Source organism: Ranitomeya imitator, chromosome 2, assembly GCF_032444005.1.
Source record: "Ranitomeya imitator isolate aRanImi1 chromosome 2, aRanImi1.pri, whole genome shotgun sequence".
Classification (NCBI taxonomy): Eukaryota; Metazoa; Chordata; class Amphibia; order Anura; family Dendrobatidae; genus Ranitomeya; species Ranitomeya imitator.
Window position 1 is genome coordinate 794,747,980 of NC_091283.1, and position 22,435 is coordinate 794,770,414.

At 41.4% G+C, this 22,435-nt stretch overlaps 1 protein-coding gene across 1 annotated transcript; it reads right to left on the reverse strand.

Moving 5' to 3' along the window:
• Nucleotides 1–319: 319 nt before the first annotated feature.
• Nucleotides 320–21,903, reverse strand: TAF5 (TATA-box binding protein associated factor 5). The gene is made up of 11 exons (XM_069753700.1): nucleotides 21,455–21,903; nucleotides 16,752–16,992; nucleotides 15,479–15,794; nucleotides 15,045–15,208; nucleotides 7,394–7,529; nucleotides 7,161–7,281; nucleotides 6,542–6,671; nucleotides 6,289–6,453; nucleotides 5,846–6,023; nucleotides 5,472–5,649; nucleotides 320–3,463 (listed from the first exon to the last, which is right to left on the reverse strand). Exons 1-11 carry the CDS (start codon nucleotides 21,888–21,890, stop codon nucleotides 3,246–3,248), a joined length of 2,283 nt encoding a protein of 760 aa, XP_069609801.1. The 5' UTR covers nucleotides 21,891–21,903; the 3' UTR covers nucleotides 320–3,245.
• Nucleotides 21,904–22,435: the final 532 nt, after the last annotated feature.

The window sequence follows — 22,435 nt, forward strand, 5'->3', positions numbered from 1 at the left end:
AGAAAATACCCCATTCATATGTATGGAACAAATCTTCTTTTGGAGAAACTCTTGCAACACTGCGGTCGCCTTAAAAGAAAATTCTGTCATATCCACAAACTCTGTATAGTTGGGTATATTAATAAACTATTGGAGTGGATTTGCCACTATAACAAACTTCAAATATTCTTTGAATAATGGTGTGAAAAAAGTAGCAATGTGTCTGAGTGAAGAAAATGACTCCAAGCTTGACTAAGAAAATACCCCATACACAAGTTAAACATTTTTTTCTTTTTTTAGCAAGAACCCAGAAATTAAAAAAATGCACGATTGAACAAGGTCACATATGGAGAAGATCTGCTACAGACCTTGACATTTATTAAAAATGCATCCCTATGCCTGCACTACTGTTACACAGGTCATAGCGACCATTCTTGGTATAAATTTTTTTTTTTTAACCGTCCTGGACTACTGCTCCAAAAAGATCCAGAAGTCATGATAAGTTTAACATCCATATATCCTTAATGTTTTATATATTTTCTCAAATATGCTAAAGGTCTACTTCACCAATAATAAATAGATAAAAACTGTGCAGCTAGTGTACAAAAGTGAACACAATATACAAATTCATGAAAGCAGAGATTATAGTACAGCTTCAATTGATACACAGTATCATGCAAACCTTAAGCAGGTATATTGCAAACTGAGAATCTTTTAAACAATGTTTTCAGTTTGTCAATTTGTAAAAATAAATGAAATCATTTTATGACCATAGATTGCCTTCAAAACAGCATAAATTGTATTCGCTCCACTTAGTTTTTGCAGAAACTCTGCAAAGAGAGGGTGTTCCAAACATCTTGGAGACCTAACCACAGATCTGCAGATGTCACTTGTGCAAATCCATCAGTCTTGTCACCTAATCCCACAGACATGATGAGATTGAGCTCAAGGTTGTGGGAGAACCACAGCATTTTTGAGACTTCTTTACACTGAAGATGGATGCAAGTTTGGGGTTGATGTCTTACTGCAGAATAAGGTTGGAGCAAATTAGCCACTTTCTTGATGGTTTTACATGATTGCTAAGAATCTATTTTTATTAATGTTGAGGCCATCACGAAACAGCCATCTTTGAGGACCCAAGTCACAGTGAAACTTAGTGCAGCAGATGAAATTATTTTCTTCCATTTTAAATCATGTTCAGCAGTGCCATCAGCTCAGAACTGTCAGGGTATGTGCATACGGTACGGATTTGTAGCAGTTTTCCATGCGTTTACAGTACCACGTAAACCTATGAAAAACAATCCACAGTGCACATGCTGCAACAAAAACATAGCGTTGTTTATTCCGCAGCATGTCAATTCTTTGTGTGGATTCCACAGCTCCATAATAGGAATCCGGAGGTGTAAAACTGCAATCCGCACAAAATCCACAAAAAAAAAAATCACGGTAATTCCACAGGAAATCCACCGTGTGGTTTACCTGCGGATTTACCAAGATCAGTCCGGAAACATCCACAGCGTGTGCACATACCCTCAGGAACTAGCGAGTCCTAGCTACTGTCCAGAAGTGATCTTCATGGGCAAATTGCAGTCAAAACCCATCCATCTGACAAGGAAACAAGACAAAGCAACACAGTTGTGCACAACACAGGAACTAGGAGACAAAAAAAAAATAAAATCAACATGCTCAAGAGCAGTACCATAATGGAGCATCTGTAGTCAATAGTGAAGTATTGTGGTTCCTTGCAAGTTTGGGGCTGCAATAGATTTGGTCAGGATAAATGTTGTCCTCATTGATAAATACAGGCAGATACCTATCCATCATGCAATACCAGCAGGGAGGCATCCGATTGGTAGTAGGTTTGGGGTCAGTGACCTGCTGTAGAATAAATTTGGAGCATGTCTTTAAGAACTATCAGTGTAAAAAACACACAACCTCTCCTGAAGTGATAATGTGGCTGCCCAGATCACAAGATTAAAGGGAACCTGTCACCTGAATTTGGCGGCACCGGTTTTTGGTCATATGGGTGGAGTTTTCAGGTGTTTGATTCTTGCGCAGGCATGTACTATGGAGGACAGAATGAGCTTCAATTCAATATTGCGGCCAGCATACAGCCAGCGTGTAAGGAAAGGGTGAATCAAACACCTAAAAACTCCGCCCATATGACCGAAAACCGGTCCTGCCAAATTCAGGTGACAGGTTCCCTTTAAAACTGGGATTGTCTGAAGATACAGAAGGATTTACTCAAGCACCATCCACAGATGATCTGTGGTTTGTTCACCAAGATGTTTGGAACAAACTCCCTGTAAAGTTCCTTTAAAAACTGTGAGTACCTAGAAGAATTGATGTGGTTATGAAGGCAAAAGGACAGGCACAGCAAATATTGACAAGATTTCTCTTGTTCATTCACTTTGCATTTCGTAAAAAAAAAAGAAAAATGGTAAAAAACAGTCTTTCCCCCCAACCTAAAATTTGCACAGCACTGTGTTTAATGCCCACCCTTTATATATATTTTTTACTGATTCACATTAGTTTTAAAAATCTGAGGTTTTCTTTATACAATTTGGAGGACTAAATCCTTTAGTCCACCTCAGTCAGAGGTAAGTGATTGGCCTTTCCATAGGCTATGTTCACATCTCGTATTGGCCAACGTGCATCTTCCACAAGAAGCCACAGCCCCGAGATGGACACGTTTATGCTGCTCATGTACCCCCCGAATCTGCACAAGGCATAGCCTCACTGTCACATCATACAACCTGACGTGTTATTTGAGGATTTCAGCAGCAAGGCCACTACCAATTCCTGATAAACAGGAGAAGCTGGACAAAGTCACTACACTGAAAATAATAGGATGGCAGAATAGTGAGGCACTTCCACTGATGGACCTTTAATGTACAGGCTTCTCCATGCTTCCTGCCCCATTCTGCAAAAATTGCACTATAGCAGATTTAGTATAGCTCCTGAAATCTGGGACCACCACAGAATCAGCATTTATGATATACAGTTTTACATGTACACAAGCACTCAGTGCTTAATATAACGGTCATTCGATCACAGCACCATTTCTGCATACACTTGAGCTCCGTAGCTTTACACATAGCCAGTCCATAAAGCAAACAAGGCAGTGCAGTGAATGCAAGATGATCTTGCAGAAATTGACATCTGAATCGCATTTGGTAACTTCATTGCATAAGTTGGCCTTTGCCCGTGGCTGGACACATCTGGGTTTTTTTTCCCCTCTGTATTAGTCTTTTAAGTGCATTGGCTTATTGTGGGCCATACGATCCTGCAGCCATTAGGAGGTTTCGCCTTGAGAAATGAAGATGGATAACAGGGGTGGATTTTGTCAAGTAGGAACCAAGTAATAAGTCTTGGCAATTTTCATGTAAGTTTAAATGACCTGTGGCACTTGTAAAGTCATCAGTCTCCAAATCTTCAAAAGCCTTTACTGCATCCCATAAACAAACTGTATTATCCATGGATCCTATAATGGATAGGGGGGAGAAAAAAAAAAAGTAATCAGTGAACAGAATGGAATTTTGGTGACGGATTGGATAGGATTCCAGCCTATTCACTGCAGAGTAAAATGCTCAAAAGCCTGTTAAAAAAATAAAAATAAAATAATCACTACTAACTAGGTCAGTTGTATTTTGGTTACTCCATGTTCTCAATGAAAGCAGAGATTCTGCACAATATACAAGATCAGGGCTAGGATCCTTCCCAATCAGAAAATGGATGAAAAGTACACAAGAACAAAAGAAGTTCGACAAAGAGGGTAGGGTAGAAAAAACTCACACCAAGAGTGTTTGCAATGCAATTCCTATCAATTTACATACATTTACCCAGTTTTGTTTTGGCCACAAAAAAAAAAAAAAACAAGCCTCATTTACATGTCTGTTGCACAAACGTGTGTTCTAATCATGAAACAATACAAACACATACACATTCTAATATTGTGCTGTTCACGTGTTTTTGCACAGACCTTATGGGTATGTGCACACGTCAGGATTTCTTGCAGAAATTTCCTGAAGAAAACCGGAAATTTTCTACAAGAAATCCGCATTTTTTTTTTTGGCGTTTTTTCATGGTTTTTTTTAGCATTTTGCAAGCGTAATTAGCTTGCAGAATGCTAAAGTTTTCCAAGCGATCTGTAGCATCACTTGGAAAACTGACTGACAGGTTGGTCACACTTGTCAAAACATAGTGTTTGACAAGTGTGACCAACTTTTTACTATAGATGCTGCCTATGTCGCATCTATAGTAAAAGATAGAATGTTTAAAAATAAAAAAAGTGGTTATACTCACCCTGCAGACAGCCGATCTCCTCAGCGGCATCCATTCCTATAGATTGTGTGTGTGCAGGACCTTCGATGACGTCGCGGTCACGCGACCAATCACAGGACCGCGACGTCATCGCAGGTCCTTCACACAGATAGAACTGTATAGAAACAGATGCTGCAGCGTGCACCGCTGAGAGGCGGGAAGACACCGGGGCCATCAGAGGGTAAGTATATGACTTTTTTATTTTAATTCTTTTTTTTTTTTACTAATTATATGGTGCCCAGTCCGTGGAGGAGAGTCTCCTCTCCTCCACCCTGGGTACCAACCGCACATAATCTGCTTACTTCCCGCATGGTGTGCACAGCCCCATGCGGAAAGTAAGCAGATCAATGCATTCCTAGGTGTGCGGAATCCCCGCAATTCCGCATTTTTAATGAACATGTTGCTTTTTTTTCTCCGCAATGCGATTTTTTCGCGGAAAAAAAGCAACATTTGCACTAGAAATGTGGAATACACTGTAATTAATAGGAGGCATATGCAAGCTTTTTTTCACATTTTTATCGTGTTTTTATAGCGAAAAAACACGAAAAAAAACCGTGAAAAATACTGAACGTGTGCACATGGCCCATGTCTGTGCAAAACTCAGGGACAAGTCCGTTTTTTCCAGTATCACAAAGTGCCAATACAAGTCTATGGGTTCGTGAAAAACCATGTACAGCACAGAGATGGCAGTGTACCCGTCCGTATTTAATCAATGGAAAAGAGAAGCTGTCATTTATAATTCCATCCCTAAAAACATTGACACAAAGTAAAAACAGACAAGGACCATAGGCGGATGACTCACTGATTCAAAACAATGTTTTGACTTAAGTGCTTAAAAACACAGATGTGTGAATAAGGCCTAAAGCCAGGGTTCGCTTACACTCAAGCCAGTGACATCTGTATGACCGGGGTCTGCTTGCATGCATACAGAGGATGAGTGCTGGGGCCGCCTGCTGTGGAGATGCACTAGCCCGATTCCCAGGCCCAGACTAGTGAACGCTGCTTTTTCCCCACATGAACTACTGGTTTGTCGCAAAAAGGGAAACCTATGTGCATAGGCAGCACACTAACTGAATACACGCTCATTTTAATAAGAGCTTAAGAAATTCAAACAGATACAAATATTAAATTATCTGTCAACATCTAAGTATTGAAAAAGTTTAACATACCTGATGCTAAAATTTCTCCATCACGACTAAATTTAAGTGCATAGATTGTGTTTGAGTGACCCTTTAACTCTTCAACCATCAATCCATGGCCAATGTCCCAAAGCAAGACTCTGGCATCTGCTCCCCCGCTGGCTAGAAACTTTCCATTAGGAGAAAAGCTCAAGGAGTGAATGGGTCCCTGCAGAAATATACAAGTCGCATATCAATCAGCACCCAAAGTTTTCAGAGACATAGAAATCATTGATCAGGCCCCAATCCTACAGCAGAATTCATACATATATCATATATAAATCAAGATTTAAGCATGTTCCATAGTTTTAATAGGTACTAGGTCTAAATACAACCATCAAAAGCTGGAGGTGTCTGTACGTTACCTTGTGTCCAGTAAAGATCCTTACACAGTTCCCATTGAGAACATCCCATAGCCGGACTGTCCTGTCTGTAGAGCCAGTTGCTATGTAGTTAGCATTGGGATGGAAACGAGTACTTATGACATCTGCCAAATGGCCAGCAAATATACGAAGTGGCTGATAGTGGTCAGTGGCCCATAAGCTGAAAATGGCAACAAGGGTAAAGTTAGGTATATTATTTACAGAATTCAGTGACACATTCTGTACAGAAATGTGTAGTAAAGAATTGTAAATTGTTTCTCTGCAAATTATTTTAGCACTAGATGATCACTACGGATTAAATAAATATGATGGCACCAGATATGGTGTAAATGTACAGAAATTCGGTAATATACACTGATCAGACATTAATACCACCTAGTTTATATTGTGTGGGTCCAAAAAAATAAATAAATAAGTTATCTTACCGTGCAACTCTATCATGTCCTCCAGATACAAAATAATAACCAAATGGGGAGAACTGTGCATCCCATACAGGATAGTTGTGACCTTTGTATGCTACCAGGCAGGTGAAGGTCTGCAGGCTCCATAGCCGGACAGTGCCATCTTCTGAACTGGATAATAAGTAGTTCCTAGAAGAGAGGAGTTATATAGATAAACATGTATGAACTATGGATGCTTTGCAGTCATCACGTTTAATGCTGACCATATTCCTCTCACCTGTCTGGGCTGAAGCTGGTTGCATATACAGGACCACTGTGACCAAATAAGACTTTCATCTCACTGGCGGTTTTCTCATCCATAATTCGCTCCAATACATCATCTGATTCCTTGTCAATCACGTTAAGATCTTGACGGAAAAAAAATTAAAATAAAATTAGATACGATACTTAGATATTGAGCAACTTAAGACAAACAGGTTCTGCATTTGCAAAAGAAGTCTCCACTTAGTTTCAGAGGTGGCAAAACTCCACAACCAAGCCCAAAGTAGTGGTTTTAGGTTTAGTTTTATGTCCTGCTTTACTTGATCGGCCTGATTAAAGCCTTCAGAAAATAGAGGCCAAACAGTGATCAATAGGAGAGGCTTCAACCAGCCGTGTATTGCAGACATGGATCACTGGTTTGCACAGATTACAGAGCGGCCCTCATCTGCCTCATGAGAGAAGGGTCATCCGAGGACTCCATGTTTGTTTTAACAGGACAACCCCTTTAAAAAGTTACTATAGGCATGAGCCTGCATTATTCAGTAGCTTTTCTCGAGGGTTATTGCTATTCCATTGGCTTAAGTTATAAAATACAATCCTGTGCTGTAAAGAGGTGGAATAAAAGTTTTTTTTACCAGATGTGCTTTTAACACTACGTAATTTTTTAGGCGTCAAACTCCAGACGCGCACAGTGGAATCAGAGAAGCCTCCTGCGATCATGCTGGAATCATCAGTGACATCCACTGCGGTCAGGCCCTGCATGGAAATTAAGAACAGTTTTATACATGGGCAAAGCCATTTTCCCCCCCTTTTTTTAAAATCTGATTAAAAAAAAAAAAAAGTAGGTGAGGGGACATTTTCAACATACTTGATATGCATTGAGAAATGTGTAAAAACATATTGACGGTAAAGAGTCTGGACCAAGGCGCACGCGCTTCGCTGCTTCCTTCATTATCATGATTTTGTCAAGTTTGTCAGAATCTTTCAACTCTGGGAGAGGTATCCTAAGAGTAAAAACAAAATGAAAATGCAATGAAAAAAATGTATTAAATGTAATTCAGAATTCCAACACGATACAGGTAAAAATAGAAAACTGGTGGAGGGTTAACCTTCTGTCATTTGCCTTCTCCCATACAGCTGCATTGTGTGCATGCTAAGGCTACATTCACACAGCTGAGCTGTAGGGTTTTTTCACAGACCCATATTTCATTAATTCATACACATCAGTTTTGAAAACTCATCCATGTGTCTGATCTGAGACTTGGAGAAGGTCCTATTCTCATCCATTTTGAGAATCAACCAATTAAAGTCTTTGGAGATCAATTAGATGGGGGGGAAACAACTTTTTAGATCAGAGTTCCATCCGAATTGAACTGATACAATGTTAAAAGGGGTATTCCAATCCCTACGATCCTACCCCAATATGTAGATGTGATATTTGGAAGCACTTCCAATTAGAAATGTAGTATAGTTCTTCTGATTTGCTACGTCGTCTATCCCATGTGCGGGGCACTGCAGTAAATTAGGCATCCATGATTACAACCACTCATATTGTGACCGTTAGTTAGCCGTTAGTGGTTGTAGTCATGGATACTAAAAGCTACTGAAATGCCCTGCACATTAGGTAAGGAACATAGCGAATCGGAAGAACTATACATTTATAAGTGGAGGTACTTGCTAATATCACATCTACATATCAGGGTATGAGCTTGGAGATGTGAATATCACTTTAAAGCAAATCTGTCAGTAGGATCAACACGCATTAGGTGTCTACATGGATATGTAGGTCATAGGAAGCTAAGTGATGTGATGTCTTATTCCAGAGAAATCCACATTTTTCTTAATGTAAAGTGAGCTGTTAAGATCTATGGGACGGACATAGATCTCCCTGAGAATCTGCCTCCAGAGCTTATTGTAAATGGAAGGGGTTGTTACCAGTGTGAGACATGTAGTGACAGACTACTTCCATAACCTACAAGGCTCACACTCATTTTATTCAACTTTCTAGGTCCTACATGCCCATATAGACCACTTAGTAGGGTTGTTCCTACTGACAGATTGCCTTTAACTTTCACTTCATATGTGGCAAAAAGCTGTAGGTTATAGTGTACGGAACAGAGGCATGGCCGCTACAAGACAACTCCCGGTAGCTCAATAGGAAAACACGGCACACTGTAGATTCAGGCCAAACTCTTGATAAGTCTCCATCCCCATCTTAATGGATCAGTGAGAAACATTAAACTTGGATCCTCATAACTTTAATGACAGTTGGCAAAACATACGAGCGCATGATACGATCCAAGTGTCATGGATCAGTTTTAAATCTGAGTGTATGGCTCAATGAAACTATGGGTCAGTGATGACCGAGGAGAAAGAGGGGGAAAAAAAAAAAACAGAACAAAAAAAACCACAGTATACAACAAATCACATAGGCTACATTTAAGCATTTTCATCACAGCTCTTCTACACTAAAGACATTGACGTGTGATACCATATTTCAATATATACAGTACAGACCAAAAGTTTGGACACCTTATTTAAAGATTTTTCTGTATTTTCAGGACTATGACAATTGTAAATTCACACTGAAGGCATCAAAACTATAGATTAAAACATGTGGAATTATATACTTAACCCCTTTACCCCCAAGGGTGGTTTGCACGTTAATGACCGGGCCAATTTTTACAATTCTGACCACTGTCCCTTTATGAGGTTATAACTCTGGAACGCTTCAATGGATCCTGGTGATTCTGACATTGTTTTCTCGTGATATATTGTACTTCATGACAATGGTAAAAATTATTTGATAGTACCTGCGTTTATTTGTGAAAAAAACGGAAATTTGGCGAAAATTATGAAAATTTCGCAATTTTCCAACTTTGAATTTTTATGCAATTAAATCACAGAGATATGTCACACAAAATACTTAATAAGTAACATTTCCCACATGTCTACTTTACATCAGCACAATTTTGGAACCAAAATTTTTTTTTGTTAGGGAGTTATAAGGGTTAAAAGTTGACCAGCAATTTCTCATTTCTACAACACCATTTTATTTTAGGGACCACATCTCATTTGAAGTCATTTTGAGGGGTCTATATGATAGAAAATACCCAAGTGTGACACCATTCTAAAAACTACACCCCTCAAGGTGCTCAAAACCATATTCAAGAAGTTTATTAACCCTTCTGGTGCTTCACAGGAATTTTTTGAATGTTTAAATAAAAATGAACATTTAACTTTTTTTCACAAAAAATTTAATTCAGCCCCAATTTGTTTTATTTTACCAAGGGTAACAGGAGAAAATGGACCCCAAACATTGTTGTACAATTTGTCCTGAGTATGCCAATACCCCACATGTGGGGGTAAACCACTGTTTGGGCGCATGGCAGAGCTCGGAAGCGAAGGAGCGCAGTTTGACTTTTCAATGCAAAATTGACTGGAATTGAGATGGGACGCCATGTTTCGTTTGGAGAGCCCCTGATGTGGCTAAACATTGAAACCCCCCACAAGTGACACCATTTTGGAAAGTAGACCCCCTAAGGAACTTATCTAGAGGTGTGGTGAGCACTTTGACCCAACAAGTGCTTCACAGAAGTTTATAATGTAGAACCGTAAAAATAAAAAATCATATTTTTTCACAAAAATTATCTTTTCGCCCCCAATTTTTTATTTTCCCAAGGGTAAGAGAAGAAATTGGACCCCAAAAGTTGTTGTACAATTTGTCCTGAGTACGCTGATAGCCCATATGTGGGGGTAAACCACTGTTTGGGCGGATGGGAGAGCTCGGAAGGGAAGGAGCGCCGTTTGACTTTTCAATGCAAAATTGACAGGAATTGAGATGGGACGTCATGTTGCGTTTGAAGAGCCACTGATGTGCCTAAACATTGAAACCCCCCACAAGTGACACCATTTTGGAAAGTAGACCCCCTTAGGAACTTATCTAGATGTGTGCTGAGCGCTTTGACCCACCAAGGGCTTCACAGAAGTTTATAATGGAGAGCCGTAAAAATAAAACAAAAATTTTTTCCCACAAAAATTATTTTTTAGCCCCCAGTTTTGTATTTTCCCGAGGGTAACAGGAGAAATTCGACCCCACAATTTGTTGTCCAATTTGTCCTGAGTGCGCTGATACCCCATATGTGGGGGGGAACCACTGTTTGGGCGCATGGGAGGGCTCGGAAGGGAAGGAGCTCCATTTGGAATGAGGACTTAGATGGAATGGTCTGCAGGTGTCACATTGCATTTGCAGAGCCCCTAATGTACCTAAACAGTAGAAACCTCCCACAAGTGACACCATTTTGGAAACTAGACCCCCTAAGGAACTCATCTAGATGTGTTGTGATAGCTTTGAACCCCCAAGTGTTTCACTAGTTTGTAACGCAGAGCCGTGAAAATTAAAAAAAAAAATCTTTCCCCCCAAAATTATTTTTTAGCCCCCAGTTTTGTATTTTCCCGAGGGTAAGAGGAGAAATTCGACCCCAAAAGTTGTTGTCCAATTTGTCCTGAGTACGCTGATACCCCGTATGTTGGGGGAAACCAACGTTTGAGCGCATGGCAGAGCTCGGAAGGGAAGGAGCGCCATTTGGAATGCAGACTTAGATGGAATGGTCTGCAGACGTCACATTGCGTTTGCAGAACCCCTAATGTACCTAAACAGTAGAAACCCCCCACAAGTGACCCCATATTGGAAACTAGACCCCCCAGGGAACTAATCTAGATGTGTTGTGAGAACTTTGAACCCCCAAGTGTTTCACTACTGTTTATAACGCAGAGCCGTGAAAATAAAAATCTTTTTTTTTCCCACAAAAAATATGTTTTAGCCCCGAGTTTTGTATTTTCCCAAGGGTAGCAGGAGAAATTGGACCCCAAAAGTTGTTGTCCTATTTGTCCTGAGTACGCTGATACCCCATATGTTGGGGTAAACCCCTGTTTGGGCACACGGGAGAGCTCGGAAGGGAAGAAGCACTGTTTCACTTTTTCAACGCAGAATTGGCTGGAATTGAGATCGGACGCCATGTCGCGTTTGGAGAGCCCCTGATGTGCCTAAACAGTGGAAACCCCCCAATTATAACTGAAACCCTAATCCAAACACATCCCTAACCCTAATCCCAACAGTAACCCTAACCACACCTCTAACCCTGACACACCCCTAACCCTAATCCCAACCCTATTCCCAACCGTAAATGTAATCTAAACCCTAACTGTAACTTTAGCCCCAACCCAAACTGTAGCCCTAGCCCTAACCCTAGCCCTAACCCTAGCCCTAACCCTAGCCCTAACCCTAGCCCTAACCCTAGCCCTAACCCTAGCCCTAACCCTAACCCTAGCCCTAACCCTAGCCCTAATGGGAAAATGGAAATAAATACATTTTTTTAATTTTTCCCTAACTAAGGGGGTGATGAAGGGGGGTTTGATTTACTTTTATAGCGGGTTTTTTAGCGGATTTTTATGATTGGCAGCCGTCACACACTGAAAGACGCTTTTTATTGCAAAAAATATTTTTTGCGTTACCACATTTTGAGAGCTATAATTTTTCTATATTTTGGTCCACAGAGTCATGTGAGGTCTTGTTTTTTGCAGGACGAGTTGATGTTTTTATTTGTAACATTTTCGGGCACGTGACATTTTTTGATCGCTTTTTATTCCGATTTTTGTGAGGCAGAATGACCAAAAACCAGCTATTCATGAATTTCTTTTGGGGGAGGCGTTTATACCGTTCCGCGTTTGGTAAAATTGATGAAGCAGTTTTATTCTTCGGGTCAGTACGATTACAGCGACACCTCATTTATATCATTTTTTTATGTTTTGGCGCTTTTATACGATAAAAACTATTTTATAGTAAAAATAATTATTTTTGCATCGCTTTATTCTCAGGACTATAACTTTTTTATTTTTTTGCTGATGATGCTGTATGGCGGCTCGTTTTTTGCGGGACAAGATGACGTTTTCAGCGGTACCATGGTTATTTATATCTGTCTTTTTGATCGCGTGTTATTCCACTTTTTGTTCGGCGGTATGATAATAAAGCGTTTTTTGCCTCTTTTTTTTTTCTTACGGTGTTTACTGAAGGGGTTAACTAGTGGGCCAGTTTTATAGGTCGGGCCGTTACGGACGCGGCGATACTAAATATGTGTACTTTTATTGTTTTTTTTTTTTTATTTAGATAAAGAAATGTATTTATGGGAATAATATTTTTATTTTTTTTTTCATTATTTTGGAATATTTTTTTTTATTTTTTTTTTACACATTTGAAATTTTATTTTTTAACTTTTTTACTTTGTCCCAGGGGGGGACATCACAGATCAGTGATCTGACAGTTTGCACAGCACTCTGTCAGATCACTGATCTGACATGCAGCGCTGCAGCCTTCACAGTGCCTGCTCTGAGCAGGCTCTGTGAAGCCACCTCCCTCCCTGCAGGACCCGGATCCGCGGCCATCTTGGATCCGGGGCTGGAGGGAGCAGGGAGGGAGGTGAGACCCTCGCAGCAACGCGATCACATCGCGTTGCTGCGGGGGGCTCAGGGAAGCCCGCAGGGAGCCCCCTCCCTGCGCGGTGCTTCCCTGTACCGCCGACACATCGCGATCATCTTTGATCGCGGTGTGCCGGGGGTTAATGTGCCGGGGGCGGTCCGTGACCGCTCCTGGCACATAGTGCCGGATGTCAGCTGCGATAAACAGCTGACACCCGGCCGCGATCGGCGGCGCTCCCCCCGTGAGCGCTGCCGATCGCATATGACATACTATTGCGTCCTTGGGAAGTAAAGCCCACCCCACATGGACGCAATAGTACGTCTAATGGCAGAAAGGGGTTAAAGTGTGAAACAACTGAAATTATGTCTTATATTCTAGGTTCTTTTTTTGCTTTGGTCTGACGAGTCCAAATTTGAGATCTTTGGTTCCAACCACCGTGTCTTTGTGCGATGCTGAAAAGGTGAACGGATGGACTCTACATCCCTGGTTCCCACCGTGAAGCATGGAGGAGGAGGAGGTGTGATGGTGTGGGGGTGCTTTGCTGGTGACACTGTTGGGGATATAGTCAAAATTGGAGGCATACTGAACCAGCACGGCTACCACAGCATCTTGCAGCGGCATGCTATTCCATCCGGTTTACGTTTATGGACCATCATTTATTTTTCAACAGGACAATGACCCCAAACACTTCCAGGCTGTGTAAGGGCCATCTGACCAAGAAGGAGAGTGATGGGGTGCTACGCCAGATGAACTGGCCTCCACACTCACCAGACCTGAACCCAATCGAGATGGTTTGGGGTGAGCTGGACCGCAGAGTGAAGGCAAAAGGGCCAACAAGTGCTACGTATCTCTGGGAACTCCTTCAAGATTGTTGGAAGACCATTTCTGGTGACTACCTCTTGAAGCTCATCAAGAGAATGCCAATAGTGTGCAAAGCAGTCATCAAAGCAAAAGGTGGCTACTTTGAAGAACCTAGAATATAAGACATAATTTCAGTTGTTTCACACTTTAAGTATATAATTCCACATGTTTTAATCTATAGATTTGATGCCTTCAATGTGAATTTACAATTGTCATAGTCATGAAAATACAGAAAAATCTATAAATGAGAAGGTGTGTCCAAACTTTTGGTTTGTACTGTACAAACAATGGGGTCTGAGAGATCGGGTCCCTAGCAAATTAACATTTATCATCTTGTGGATATACATTAGTTACCCCTTAGAATAATGTCAAAATAACCAATGCCAACACAGTAATATATATTTAAAGTCGACCTTGAAATTAAGTTCTAGGATGCAAAGCAGCATTTCACAAGCTAGTAATCAGCCATACATTTGTTCCCTGCAGGAATCCATACTTTATTTGCCTGCCATTCAAATAAATTGTTAACTATTAAACAAAATGGATGAGTCCAGTCCATGTGGGACCAAGCTTTTATAGTGAAAATTAAGCAACGCTGCGCACGAAGGGGGTTGATTACTACATTTGAGTTAAGCTGTGAAATTATGTGCATCGGCCCTTTGGTCATGGCCGATGCACAAAAAAAAAAAAACAACAAATGAGCAGGGTGAGGTGGCTTAGATATGGAAACTCAATAAGCCAGCCCCTGCTTACACAGCACTGCTATCCTATGAGTAAGAGATGCCATGACCAAAGCAGGTATCAAGAGATTCTGGCCCCTTCGGTAAATAAAATCTGAGTAAATTGTGTGAAAGTTTATAAGTTATATAACTTGGTATATTACATATTTAAACTTTGCTTCTCAAACTGAATCCTTTTAAGTGTAGTTTTGATCACTTAGATCCAAGGCGGCATAATTTCTTGTGTTCAGGTTTTTGAGGACAATCTGTATGCTTATAAAGCTGCAATGAAAAGGCTTCTGGATCAGCACAGAAGAACCTCTCTCCTGATGCATAAAACATACATAGGGGGTTGTGTTCACAAGATACCCTTCCGTTAGCAGGAATTCAAGTTTTTAAAACTACTAATAAAAAAATTAAAAAAAACTGAATTGTACAAATGATAAATACCTAAACCCCCATACCTATTCTGCGGAGGAGCATGAGGGTCCTGCTTCTTACTTTTTGAACCAATACTATCCTTTTTGGGCTTCTTTTTCTTTGGCTTGCCTTCCTCATTTTCCCCTTCTTCATCTTCATCATCCAAGGGCACCTCAATCTCCGGCTCTTTTAGAAGACCATAAAACACCTATAAAAGGAATAAAAGTTAATAACACTCCGTCGACCTAGGGTCTTCATCGAACGGACAGTGCTAGGACACACCAGTGCTACATTATAGGGAGCAAAGAAATCTTAACACTTTGTCGCTGCTGAAAAAAACATGCTGGCGAAAAGTAGAGGAAAGATCTATAGATTAGCAGGGGCAAAGGAAAATTCCTTCTGTCTAGGAAATGGATGATTATTAGCTTCTGCCCAAGGGAGTAACTTTATTCAATAGTTTCCTCTTAATAGCACAAACCTTGACTTTGTTTGCTTCCCTTCTTGCTTCTCCGGAGAGGCTGCCCACCATTGCATCAATCTGTTGCTTGCTACGTGGCATGCCATCAAAGATATCAATATACAGATGTTCCTGGACTATGCTCCAGATCTGATTGTTCTGCCTCTCCTGTAGATGACGCTTCAGCAGCTGATAAGAGTCCCGGGATATTCGCAAAACAAATTTGCTCGTCCTAAAGTCAAGCATGGTCTCGTTTCCCTTCATGTGCTCTTTTTTAGTGAGGCTGACCAAAATCCGCAGATCATCTTCATAGTAACATTCCTGGTCTCCGTGAAATCTATAAAAAAAAAAAAAGCACAGAAAAAAAAATTTGTGGTATAAAATAAGCAATATGTCAATAGGACATAATATGCACGTGAGGAGCTAGAACAAAGGGGACACAGCCAAGACGCCAGAGATTGGAAGAAGACCACAAGTGGAAAAACTCCAATTCAATTATAAAAAGCACCATAGTTGCATGCTATTGAGAGGACTGCAGCTTTGCTTTGGACTAACGGTAGCTAAATAGTTAAAAATCAGTCAATAGCATTATAAAAAGTCACAATGTAGCTTCATGCTTAAGGGATACTCTTATGAAGGCACCTCCTATCCATATCCTCTTTTTTAGCATACAGAGAACAGAGGGATGTCTCCCCCACACACACACACGTGCCCCTAGATGCTTCATTCAATGTCTAAGGTGACAATAGGGACCAATAATTTCAGGGTTGTATCCATCAGCCCGTAGACATTGAACTGAGCATTAAGGCACATGTTCCATCCATAGGCACAACCACAGTGAGAAATGGAGGTAGCAAAGGACTCAGAAATCCTTTTCCACTGATTGATAAGGATCCCAGCAATTAGACATTCACTCCTATCGTGTATAGGCAATGAAAGTCTTATCGTGAGAAAACTCTTAATTACACAATTTAACGGGTATATAACTGCAAACAACTGACCAACCCCAGACTTCCCCCTTATATGATGAACCATTGTAGAAGTGAAGAATTACCACTCTTCTGTGCGGTTGGTGCAGTTTGGGGGCAAGTAGGCACCATACTGATACACGTACTCGATGTGCAGTATTAGACCGTCCAATCATCTGCAATGGTTGAAGCAAGGAATGGGCATGAACGTGTTTAACATGCCCGATCCTCTGCTTCGTCATAATCCACCAAAGTGTTAGCATCGCATTCCCTTTCCAAATAAACTCTAAGCTTATAGTAGCCCGGTTGAGTGTCATTGTACTCACTTATCAAAGAAAGATTTGGCTTTATTTTCATGCTGGTTGTATACAAGCTCCAGATACATATGTACAAATAATGGGTAGAATAACTGAGACAGCTCCGCACGATGACAGTCCAGGACAGACTCTATGAATCTCTTTAGACTACTATAATAATCCTCGTACAGGGCTGGATCCCCTTGCTGGGTGTAGGCAGACAGAACAGCGCTGACGTCGGGCTGATCTTGAGGGCCGCTATTCACTGGAGCTGAAGAGAGAAGAGAATCCAGATTGTTGGAATGACATGAAAACTATATGTAAATGTACACATGACAAATGCAAAAAAAAAAAAAATCAATACCAACTATCCATCAAGGCAACAGACCTTTAGGGTATGTGCACACGATGCAGAAAACGCTGCGAATCTGCAACGTGTTCGCAGCAGTTTCCCATGAGTTTAGGAGAGGCAGAAGCCGCACCAGAAATTCCTAAGCCTAATCCGTAACGTGTGCACATAGCCTAATGAAAGAAACCGAAGATGTAAGCAATCCAAAAACGCTTGTTATGGGCAAAGTAAATGAACCTGTGACCACTATGGAGATGATGTTGCACATAATGGAGTTACCAGTGATGCGTCTGTATTCCGGAAATATGGAATAAATTGAAGAGCAAAGCGGAAAAAACCTGCATCCAATATAGATGAACATTACCTTCCTGTAAGGCTGTGTGCCCATGATCGGCAATAGTAGCGTTTTGGACAATATGTATTTTTGCTGCGTTCTACATTACAAGCACAGTGGATGGGATTGCATCTATTTACCGCAGCGTATACTCACCCACGGTGTGCGTTTCCAAGCCGCAGCATTTCAAGTTCTGTAGTGGAAACGCTAGTCTCCTGTATTTTCCCCAATAAACATTCATTAGATGCTGTAAATCTGCATATTTCCAAACACACATGCATTTATGTAGAATGCAGTGAAAGTACGCTACATCCAAAACACTACTACTGATTGTGGGCACGCAGCATTGTACAATAACCAGGATTATGTGACAATTCCCAGACCTAAGAATAAATCACAGCAGACCTGACTATAGAGGGCATGTATAACCTTTATAAGGGTACCGTCACACTATACGATTTACCAACGATCACGACCAGCGATACGACCTGGCCGTGATCGTTGGTAAGTCGTTGTGTGGTCGCTGGAGAGCTGTCACACAGACAGCTCTCCAGCGACCAACGATGCCGAAGTCCCCGGGTAACCAGGGTAAACATCGGGTTACTAAGCGCAGGGCCGCGCTTAGTAACCCGATGTTTACCCTGGTTACCAGCGTAAATGTAAAAAAAACAAAAACAAACACTACATACTTACATTCCGGTGTCCGTCAGGTCCCTTGCCATCTTGCTTCCCGCACTCACTGACTGCCGGCCGTAAAGTGAAAGCAGAGCACAGCGGTGACGTCACCGCTCTGCTTTCCGGCCGCTGTGCTCACAGCCAGTACAGAGAAGCACAGCGCCGGGGACAGACAGGGGAAGGTAAGTATGTAGTGTTTGTTTTTTTTACTTTTAGGATGGTATCCAGGGTAAACATCGGGTTACTAAGTGCAGCCCTGCGCTTAGTTACCCGATGTTTACCCTGGGTACCGGCATCGTTGGTCGCTGGAGAGCTGTCTGTGTGACAGCTCTCCAGCGACCAAACAGCGACGCTGCAGCGATCCGGATCGTTGTCTGGATCGCTGCAGCGTCGTTTAGTGTGCAAGATGCAAGTGTGTATCATCTGTGCAGTGTAAATATTTACCTGACACATTGTATACATGGTGGGAGATATCTGCAGTAGGCATACAGCACACTTACATACGTTACTACATGTATCTGTGTATACAGTGTATGCAACGATCGATAAAAGGAGAGCAGTGCAGAATAACTCCAATTGTAAGTGTCAGGTACACAGGGAAATAAGAGCTAATAGTCTGGGCTGTCAGTGAAGGGAGTAAGTGATAAGGAAGGTGTGAAATGGGATAAGACAATAAATGGTCTTTATTGTAGACAAGCCTTTAAACTGATCAGGATTTCTTCCTCAAATTGTATACAAAAGAGGACTGATCCAAGAGAAGACTGATCAAAGGTGATGAGGACAATCATGGGGTCATAAAAAATGACAACTTAATTTGGGCCAATAAACTAAAATAGGAATTATTCTGAGATTTGCCCCTTTATGGACTTGTCAAGTAGGGTTTATAACCTGGGTCCTGAGGCTTGTACCCCTGTAGTGGAGCACAGCAGCTGTTAACTGACTAAAATTTATAAATCAGAAATATGCATTACACTATAAACCATGTGCACTATTAGTATATGTACATTAGTCAGAATTATACATGCTGTATAGTGTACAATACATGTATTGTTACATTACTATACATTTACAAGTATAATTCTACATACAGTATCAGGTAACTTGGTTACATGTATATATTTATACTAATGTACTGTAACTAAGCACATTACATTAGTGCAACCCTAAAAGCACAAGTAATCTGTACATATTCGCTACATTAGTATATACATCATATACCGTATGTAACATTACATTGTGATTCTACAGACAATATATGCACACAGCTGATCTGACACTCCTGTGATGCTATATACACATGTAATAAATACATATTACATGTGTATGTAGCATCACAGGAGTGTCATATTAGTTGTCTACTAGGATAGTATGTATGTATGTATATACACATAGTATCCTAGCACACAGCTGATCTATGACACTCCTGTGATGCTACATACACAAGTAATATATGTACACATTATATAGGACCCTTCTGTGATGCTACAAACATGTAATATGTACATACTATCTTAGTACACATTGTATAGGACCCTCCTGTGATGCTACAAACACATGTAATACATGTACATATTATATTAGTACACAGCTGATAGATGACACTCCTGTGATGCTACAGACACATGTAATATATGCACATACTAATAGTACACATGGTATAGGACCCTCCTGTGATGCTACAGACACATGTAATATATGTACACATTATATAGGACCCTTCTGTGATGCTACAAACATGTAATATGAACATACTATCTTAGTACACATTGTATAGGACCCTCCTGTGATGCTACAGACAAGTAATATATGTACATACTAATAGTACACATTGTATAGGACCCTCCTGTGATGCTACAGACACGTTATATATGCACATACTAATAGTACACATTGTATAGGACCCTCCTGTGATGCTACAGACACGTTATATATGCACATACTAATAGTACACATTATATAGGACCCTCCTGTGATGCTACATACACATGTAATATATGTACACATTATACAGTACACTCCTGTGATGCTACATACACATGTAATATATGCACATACTATCTTAGTACACATTATATAGGACCCTCCTGTGATGCTACAGACACGTTATATATGTACATACTAATAGTACACATTGTATAGGACCCTCCTGTGATGCTACAGACACGTTATATATGCACATACTAATAGTACACATTGTATAGGACCCTCCTGTGATGCTACAGACACGTTATATATGCACATACTAATAGTACACATTGTATAGGACCCTCCTGTGATGCTACATACACATGTAATATATGTACATACTAATAGTACACATTATATAGGACCCTCCTGTGATGCTACAGACACGTTATATATGCACATACTAATAGTACACATTGTATAGGACCCTCCTGTGATGCTACAGACACGTTATATATGCACATACTAATAGTACACATTGTATAGGACCCTCCTGTGATGCTACATACACATGTAATATATGTACATACTAATAGTACACATTATATAGGACCCTCCTGTGATGCTACAGACACGTTATATATGCACATACTAATAGTACACATTGTATAGGACCCTCCTGTGATGCTACATACACATGTAATATATGTACATACTAATAGTACACATTATATAGGACCCTCCTGTGATGCTACAGACGTTATATATGCACATACTAATAGTACACATTGTATAGGACCCTCCTGTGATGCTACAGACACGTTATATATGCACATACTAATAGTACACATTGTATAGGACCCTCCTGTGATGCTACAGACACGTTATATATGCACATACTAATAGTACACATTGTATAGGACCCTCCTGTGATGCTACAGACACGTTATATATGTACATACTAATAGTACACATTATATAGGACCCTCCTGTGATGCTACAGACACGTTATATATGCACATACTAATAGTACACATTGTATAGGACCCTCCTGTGATGCTACAGACACGTTATATATGTACATACTAATAGTACACATTATATAGGACCCTCCTGTGATGCTACAGACACGTTATATATGCACATACTAATAGTACACATTGTATAGGACCCTCCTGTGATGCTACAGACACGTTATATATGCACATACTAATAGTACACATTGTATAGGACCCTCCTGTGATGCTACATACACATGTAATATATGTACATACTAATAGTACACATTGTATAGGACCCTCCTGTGATGCTACAGACACGTTATATATGCACATACTAATAGTACACATTGTATAGGACCCTCCTGTGATCCTGCACTAGTTGTATAAGATGCCGCACACGTGTGGCCGGTCTGTAACGCTGACATGGGCCGGCGCGGTGCCGGTACTCCCCGGGCGGGCACACACTCACCTTTCCCCGGCAGGACCCCCGCGCCGGCTCCGCTGTTGGCGGCCGCTCCCCCGCTCCCCGCGGTCACCCGGCTCAGCAGTGTCTGCTCCCCGCCATCCTGCTCGCTGGGCTGCTCGGGGCTCGGCGCGTCCTCCCCGTCCAGGATCCCGGTCTCCCGGAGCAGGATGTCCGCGGACTCCTTCAGGTTACTTTTCTTGAGAAACTGCAGCACAGCCAGCAGCGTCTGCCGGTCCGGAGCATCCGTGCTCCCCGCCTGTGGGGTGACCGCTGCCGGGGCTGCAGCCTGGGGACTCGGAACCTTTGGAGATGCTCCATTCCCGTTCCCGAGCGCCGGCTCCTCGTTGTCTGTACACGCCGGGGTCTCCTGCTTCACGTCGTCCAGGAGCTCGGGCTCCGTCTTCACCGACACACTCGCCTCATCTGGCGCCGCCGCCATCTTGGAGCGGGAGTTTATTCTATACGACGTCGCGTTTTACGTTACCATGGGCGTGGTGAAGGTCACTTCCGGGCTCCTGGAGGCTGCTGACAGGAGGAGAGCGCTGGAGGGAGTAGTCGGGAGGACGGCGGCGGCTGTGGTAGTGTGTGGTGTGACTGGCGCCACAACGTGCGGTCCTATGCACTGTCATTGCCGTGCGGCTTCTCTGCGACTTTTATCTATATGGAAATGATTAACCCTTAGAAAACCTGGCCATATTTCATGTTTTTTTTCTCCCCTTCTTTCAGGAGCCATAACTGCGCCATTGACTTTACTGTATAATGTGCTGAAAAAATTCTAAGTCCTGGGAAATGGTGAAAATAAAGATACATTTCGGCCGTTGTTTTCCGAGTTTCTTTTTTACTTTGGTCATATTGAATAGTAAATATTGCCGGGTCACGTGATGCCCCAGGACGGGGAATCGCTCAGGCGCCACACTTATGTTGTTGGCTTTTTATTATTATAATTTTAGCGGCTAATCTGCTGCCTTGTGTAATGTGGACCGG

What these genes read in the sequence shown, in the direction of transcription:
- TAF5 (XM_069753700.1), bottom strand. Translation starts at nt 21,890, where the DNA reads ATGGCGGCGGCGCCAGATGAGGCGAGTGTGTCGGTGAAGACGGAGCCC. An exon ending in CATGCTCCTCCGCAGAATAG is followed by an intron (nt 7,530 to 15,044) that starts GTATGGGGGTTT and finishes TTTTACTCTTAG; the next exon opens with GATACCTCTCCCAGAGTTGA. An exon ending in GGACATGATAGAGTTGCACG is followed by an intron (nt 6,024 to 6,288) that starts GTAAGATAACTT and finishes TGCCATTTTCAG; the next exon opens with CTTATGGGCCACTGACCACT.